We start from the raw sequence: 7857 nt of genomic DNA on the forward strand, positions 1-7857 counted from the left end.
TAAGACACACTTATATTTACCACCAAACTGTAAAAAAACATCCCATGCTTCAGTTTGTCTACCAACATTATATTTCAAACAATCCCCAGTTGTTCTTTTGAGCCACATACATATATAGTCCGTATTCCTGTAAGGTCTGTAGGTCATGATCCCTGGAGTTGATTGGCCCTGATATATAGGGTCATATATCAGATATCCTGCATATCAGATATTGTTGGAGGAGCTGCGCGCCACGTTCCTGCCACCCAGCTCCCGGCCACCTGGCTAGCTTATGACCCAAAATAATGACACACAAACTGTATTCATATAAACACTGCTTGGCCCATTTCTATTAATGTGTGTAGCACCACGAGGTGCGCTTACCAGGAAGATTCTAGCCTACGTCCATCCAGGGCCGGAGCTTCATAGCATCTGCCTCAGAGAGCAGAGCTATGGCATCTGAGCTCACTTCCCTTCTTCCCAGCATTCTGTTCTGTTTACTCCACCCACCTAAAGGCTGGCCTATCAAATGGACCAAGGCAGTTTCTTTATTAGCCAATGACCTTCCTCCATCAAGATATTTGCATTATGATTCAATGGAAATAATGTTATGGTTGGGTCCGCCACACCATGAGGTTATTAGAGGGTCACAGCATTAGGAAGACTGAGAACTCTTCAGCAATGTGCTGAAATTACTCCAAGTGAAGATTTAATGCAAAACTTTTACAGGTTTCAGGCCAATAACTTTAATTTACTATTTGTAAACTCCCAGGTACTTTAAAATACATAATGGCACGTTTTAAAATCTTTCAAAGATTTTGCCAACTTCAAAAAATAACTTCTAATAGTGACTTCTGTAACAAGCCTCAATTCTTGCCCTAATATCTTTAGGGAGCTTAAATGTGTACTTTATGTCCATTTTATTTCCTATAAATTGCTTCCCCTTCAACTGTAATTTCTAGGCCATAATGTGTTCTTGGCAGGGATGCTAAACAAACTGGACACCTAAATTCTCATTACACTGTGCTTATACTCAACCTTCATTCTTTCAATTAACAGCATTTCAGTCACTGCAGCCCTTCGAGCGCCCCACTAGCTTACAAAGTGCCTTTGTTATTGGAGGTGCTAAGGCACATTTATTTGCCTGAGTCACCTAAAGCCCCAGTGCTTGAAGGACATGATGCCCACTGTGGCCATTCTCTTCCAGGCCCCCTTTGCTACCTCCACCTATCAACAGGCACTGGGGTATGAGGTAACGCGGTAACATAGGATGCCAATCTGTCCTTGCTGCAGGCTGCCGAAACTCCACTCCAGGCCTAGAGAAGCGGTGACCATTCTGGTCCTGTCCTTGTTCTGTACACGGTCCATACTGCTGCCACTTTTGAGGTTCTCTCTCACGGTATGAGAGAATGGGAGCCTAGCCCTTCATCATCTGACAGGATTTTAGGGCCAGGATTCAGAAGCCTGAACTTGGATGCATCTTTCAAAGTTTATTGCAGGCAAACTGGGCTATGTCTTTGGTTTGAAGCACCATTCCAGAGACTCACTAAAGACCTGGCAGGCCATAAGAAAAATCGCAACACAAACCTTGAGATTTCTAGCTCGAGTTCACAAGAATGTCGATTTATCAAATTTTAAATTAAGATGTTTTCCAATTCACATGTAAACACAAAATTTTGAAAAACTTTCAGTACCATTAGAAAAGTCAGACACTATATGCTCTAACATTTATTTACAGTTAATAAGTTAAAAAGCAACACACAACCAAATTGTAAATCTCATTCATATGCACATTAACTGTTCAGGGAAACACTTCAGTTCCATTACAAGCAATTGCTTTCTAATGCACTTAAGACATAACAGTTTATCAAAAAATATCTGAACACACCAATAAAGGAAATGTTATGTATGTTCATTAAAAAATCACTGATTTAAAGAATGCCATAGCAACCCTTAAAACAAAAAAAAAATCCTTTAAGTTCAAAATTGTGATTTTTTTGTATTCAAATATTTTTAAAGTTTTTTATAAAGTTTTTTTGAAAAATAGTAGTATTATGTACACATGGCAAATCAATAGATATGAGCTACCAGCTTAAGTTACTCTTGTCCAGAGTACCAGAACACAAAAAAACAGGCACCACCAAAGATGGAGCTTGCCCCCAGGGAGGGACGTCACTGGGTGATAGGGAGGATGCAAATGGCAAGGAGACCTGAGGTGCCGGTCACAACTAGGAACTCAAATGTCAAAAGCTAAATAAAAGCTTAGCAAGGCGAGGCATTTCCTCCCAGCTGACCTCTCTACTTGTGCCATGTGAGAGATGAGAGAGAGCAGGAGAAAAGGGGACGTCTTTTAAAAACCATGCACAAACCAAGCAAGAGTCTTTCCAGGACAAAATCCAGGCTTCACCTTAAAGGCCACAGGGCCAAGTTTCTTTACACAGCCCGTTCAAAGGAACCCAGGAAATACCCTCACTTCCTTATAACAAACTCCCCAATTACATTAGACTTGTCTTCATAGTTTTTCAAAGTTATAACACGAGTTTTGCTGCAGAGAATTTAGTAAGATAAAGGTTGTATTTCTGAATCAAATCAAACTCAGGATAGGCAACCAGATCCAAACACATATCAAAGAGCCAAAGAAACATTTATGCATAAGGTCAAGTGCACTAAAGAATCAAGGCGTCAGAGAAACAAATGTCAAAGACCTCAGTAAAAATAAATGCATGGTGTAACTGGTTATATACCCACTGTGTGCTGAGGAAAATTATCCTCTCAGCCACCTCGGGTTTCAGGAGCCTCCGGGAAGCATCTAGATAAATTCCATGTTGAAATTACATTCTAATATGGCCACTGGATTTATTTCTTAATTGTTATAAAACTATATACAAGTGGAGTGGTACAAATGCATTTTCAACAGGCGCTAGTGAGCTATAAAAGTTAACAATATCTTTTTGGGAAGAAAATCCTATGTATCTGAAATACATTTGGCAATGGAAGCTAATAACCAAGACTGTCTCAGCTTCCCATGACACAATACGCTCCCTCTGATAATTATTCACTTGTGAACTCAAGTAACGGTGCTTCTAACAATGTATTACCATTGCGCAGTGAATAAAAGATTGAGGCTTGTGGAAAACTGGCATAAAGTCATATATGTATATATAATATATATATCTTACAAAACAAAACATGAAAATTAAAGTCAGAACACTCCTTTCATGAACTATTAAACTTAAATAGTCAATTCAGAAAGCTATGCCATTGAATTCTAGGAACACGTGAGTCAACTGCAGCTCCCACTATTCTAGGCATCTGCCAAGCAGAGATAAACCTTAGCACTGAGAGCTTCACAAGGCCCAGCCCAGTGTGGATGTCCCACGGCAGAACACTTAAATTGGAAATAATAGTGGTAGAAAAACACTATTTGACCCTTTAGGTATTGCAGAAAAAGCTGGCTGTGGCACCACTGGCTAAACTACCAAGCCTTGCTGCCACCAATGACCAAAGGCACTTGGATAATCAAGAACTCCATACTGGGCCATATGGTATACTCGCTATTATTATAAAAGTATACAAGAAGGGTCAGTACTGTGTGGCTCGATATTTTGATTCCTATGACTTTTAGCTATCAAAGACTGCAAACACAATTATGAATGGAAATAAGAGAAAAAGAAATTTCATAGACCAAGAGTCAACCAATTGTGATGATTTTCAAAAAGACAATACTATTAGTTTAGACTTTTCTTGTTATCCAACAAGAAAGACATAAAGAAATCTATTTTTCCCCCAAACAACGTCACCCAGCTATATGGTACCAAGAAACGTCCCTGCCCCTCCCTATAGATCATTCGCAGTTTCGGGAATTCTAACGGGTATTCTTTTTATTCACAATGTCCACATGCACTGATCTCTCCTAAGCAACTTCCATCTTAATTCTCTTTCCATCAACAGTCCTGAATTCTTATTAGACCAGGACGTGAGGCCAAACAACCTCCAACTGGATTCCAGTTATTCTTGTAGCCAACATATTCTTCAAAATTTATTCACTTTTTAATCACAAGTCATGTGGTTCCAAAACACTTCAATTTTATTCAATTAAAAAGAACAAGTAAGTCAACTTTTCCTAAACAAAACTTTTAAAGAATATTCTACCATTTTCTTTAGGAGCTCAGTAAATATAAATATGAAATTTCAATATAAAACTTTATATATAACCACCTTAACATTTTTTTAAACAGTTGTACTTTGCATCTTCGTAATCACTGAGCTCATGAACTTCAAAGTCATACAAATCCTCACATTAACAGTCATAAACTTGAACCTCTTAAAAGACAACCTTGATCATCAAAGCTTTGGAATCCAGTAAAAATTAGCAAACGAATGGGCTTCAGAATACCCTGAGTGTACACCAGCACTCTATCACAAAACACAGTCCATCTTCCGTCCAGAAAGCGGGGCTGACAGTCAAAAAAGAAAACAGGAGAGGGGGAATAAAGAGCAAGTAAAATTCTGGCTGTATTACGCAAGCACGAAAACAAATCCCTTTGGAGAAAAAACAGAGCAAAACAAAATTCTCTTTTCTAAGTCTTCGGAGAACTTCCAGGCCGGTGAGGTAGAGTCCGAGAGGGGGGTTTGCAGGTGTCCCTCCAGTTCTGGAGACGTCTCCATCCGGCGGGCTGGGAAGCAAGGGGTCCTGTGCCGCGAGTCCTGCTGTCCCGGGTGGCCGCGGGCGCGGGGCCGCACCTGTCCCGACGTCCGCGGACCGCCGCGCCGCGCCGCATCCGGGGGAGGGGGGCTTTGTTCGCGCATAAAGTGCACCAAGGGGGCCGGTTCTGTAAACATTCGACTGACAAGAGTCCTTTCCAGCGCCAAAGTTCGCTCGCTCGCTCGCTCGCTCGGGCGGGCGGTGGCCGGCAGGAGGCGCCACGGCGCGCGTCATGCCCGGGGTACCGGGAACCGGCGCAGCCTCACCACGGGCTCCAGGTCCACTCGGAGCACTTGGCGCGCCCTGCGCCGCGCCACCGCCAGGCTGCGCTCGCCCCACACGTCGTCGCCAACGCGGATGGTCGGGAAGCTCGTCAACGTCGGGGTGGCCGCCCTCCAGATCTCCTCCAGGGTGCGGCCCCCGAAGCAGGACGCGGGCGGCCCGGGCTCGGCGGCGGCGGCGGCGGCGGCGTTGGAGACGGCGGCGGCGGGGTGCGAGCTCAGGCTGCCCGCGGCGACCCGAGCTCCGCGGCGCCTCCTCCTGGGCGCGGCGCGCGGGCGCGGGCGGCGCGCGGGGCGGCCGGCGGGCGCCGGGGGGTCTGGCACGAGCGCCCGGCACGAGGAGTAGCCGTAGACGTCCTTGCTGCGCAGGATGTGCGGGGAGAACTGATGCTTGAGGCTGCAGAGGAAGCTCCAGAGCTCCGCTTCCGAGCTCATGAACTCCGTGCTGCTGGGCATGAAGAGCTTGAAGGCGTCGCCCAGCGCCTCCGTGCTGCCGGCCAGCGACAGTTGCGATCGCGAGTACACCACCTTCTCCTCCAGCGCCTCCAGCCCGGCGGCCCCTCCTTCCGCTCCGTAGCCGCCGCCCCAGGCGGCCCGGGGCCGGCGCCGCCGCCTCTTCACGCCGCGTCTCATCGGAGGCCGCTCGGGGCCGCCCGCCGTCCCCCGCCCGCGCCCCGGCTCCGCGGCGCTGCCCGCTGCTGGCGCCTCCCGCCCCGGCGCCGCTCGCTACTTTTTTCTCGCCTCGCCGCCCCTCCCCCTCGGGGCGGAGGACGCGCTGGATGTCCTGCCGCCCGGCTCAAGATGGCGACGGCGGGCGCCCACCCCGGGGCTTTGTCATTGGACGGCGCCCGCCCCCTCCCCGGGCTTCCCTTTCTTCTCCTCTCTCGCCTCCTTTCGCCCTCCGCCTTTCTTTAAATGGGCCCGCCCCCGTCCCCGCCCACAGTGGCCCCGGCTCCTCCCATTGGGTGCGCTTGGGAGGAGGGGCGGGGACTCGTGGAGGGGGTGGGTGATGGTGATGGCCCTGGGAGGCCAGTCAACCATTGGGTGGGTTGGTTAGGTAGAGAGTGGGGTCCATGAGTTCCATGTTGGGGGGTGGAAGAGGTGGGTGTGCAGCCATGGAGGAATCCACCATCCTGAATAACAAAGGCTTGGGTCTCGAGCTAGAGACGATTGGCTTTGCACCAATCCCTTCTCGGCCCCTTGGCATCCTCATGGTCTTGGCCTCTCTTGACCCCATCTTTCTTTCACAAGAGAACAGTAAACATTCAGGCATTTGTGGCAGCTTCCTTCTGGGGAGTGGAGTCATCTTGGCATGGTTAGGAGACACCGGTCGTTGGGAAAGCAAAACCTACTGTATGGAACTAAGCAGTCTGCTCAAAGTTGGACAAAGCAACGAACGGCAACAAAGACATTCTGCTTAAAGAAAATGCTCTTGTTTTAAATACATGCGTTTATCACAGTACTATTTCATACTTCACTGGGCTTTAAATTGCCCATTTGGTCCTCCATTGCTAACCTTAATATAGGATTCCATATAATCGCTAAGATTCTATCGAGAAGGGTATATCCTTAAGAACGAGTTACCTTTTGTATGTGGGAGGAGAGTAGTGGACATTCCTTTTGTCAGTTTTTCTGTCCCCATTGAACTCACTGACTATTCCCATATTAGCCACTGAATGCGTATAGAATGAATGTGTGAAATAGCACTGGCTACTTGAAGTACAGAAATTGCTTAGAACAAGATAATTATATATTTTACATGTATATTGCCATTTTCTTTGAAGTCCTTTAAACTTCATTATTCCTCATGCTGGGGATCAGACCCAGAGCCTCACACATCCTCAGACAGCAAGGACTACTCCTCCAGTCCACAAGATTTCTGGATTTAATAAAATATGCCCTGGTACTTAAGCCTTCCTTCAGGCAGCGTTTTATTTTGTGGCAGACAATGGATACAGTGCAGGACTTTTATGACTTGCATACAGTTGGTCCTTTAAATGTTTAATCTGAGAGACACCTAGTTCAGTCTTCAGATGAGGAAGTTTAGACCACGGAGGTTCATTAATACAGCTTGCTATTAGCAGGGTGGGTGCTTAGGTCTTTGTGTTCCTAATCTAGAAGTCGTTATGTCGCTGGTGGCTTTTCCACACTGTCCTCTTCTAACTCAATGGAAATGCTGTATGCGTTTTCAGTGGAGTGGCCAGAGGACTTAACTATACCCCTGTTCGTACTTCTCACCCACAATTGAACAGTTTTAATCTGCCCTGTGGCGGGCATGGATATTATGTTTGTGCCACATAACATTTTGTTTAGTTTCAATTAAAAAAAAAAAAGAAGAAACTTGCTTTTTTATAACAAAAGCCCATACGCCACACAATAGACTTATAGCAAAAAAATAAAAACTTTGGCCACGAATGAGTTCTTCATGTACCGAAACGATGGTAACTTTATAAGAGAAAATCATTTTCCTAGAAAAGCATAACTTGGTTCTCAGAACAAGAGCATAGAGACAATTACCAGCTTCCTAGCTCCTCATAAAAGAATTATGTTGCAACCACTGTATTCATAAGTAGTTTTCATAGTAATTCTGAGAACACATAATAATGTGAAATTTGAATGATTTCTATTGGAATACCAATAGAATACCAATTTCTGTGTAGGTGGACACGGACAATCTCTCAGTAAGCTAGTAGACTGGGGAGGGGGAGGACGCCTATGAGAGAATAGAATAAATTAGGATACAATTCAGGACTCGTGCAGCTATGCTTACCCTACTACGTTAATTACAAACCCTTCAGGTCTTGCCATTTAATATGTACTATGCATCTACACAAACATATAATTGATCCAACTAAGAAAATACTTTTTTTCAGAAAAACTATTTTAAAAAGG

At 45.6% G+C, this 7857-nt stretch overlaps 1 protein-coding gene across 1 annotated transcript; it reads right to left on the bottom strand.

The window, feature by feature from the left end:
- Window positions 1–4774: 4774 nt before the first annotated feature.
- On the bottom strand, window positions 4775–5880 carry Ccdc71l (coiled-coil domain containing 71 like). The gene is given in 3 exon segments (XM_057783334.1): window positions 4775–5141; window positions 5144–5192; window positions 5194–5880. Coding segments are annotated over 3 exon segments (681 nt in total). The 5' UTR covers window positions 5599–5880; the 3' UTR covers window positions 4775–4914.
- Window positions 5881–7857: the final 1977 nt, after the last annotated feature.

The sequence above is a fragment of the Chionomys nivalis genome, chromosome 10 (assembly GCF_950005125.1).
Source record: "Chionomys nivalis chromosome 10, mChiNiv1.1, whole genome shotgun sequence".
NCBI lineage: Eukaryota > Metazoa > Chordata > Mammalia > Rodentia > Cricetidae > Chionomys > Chionomys nivalis.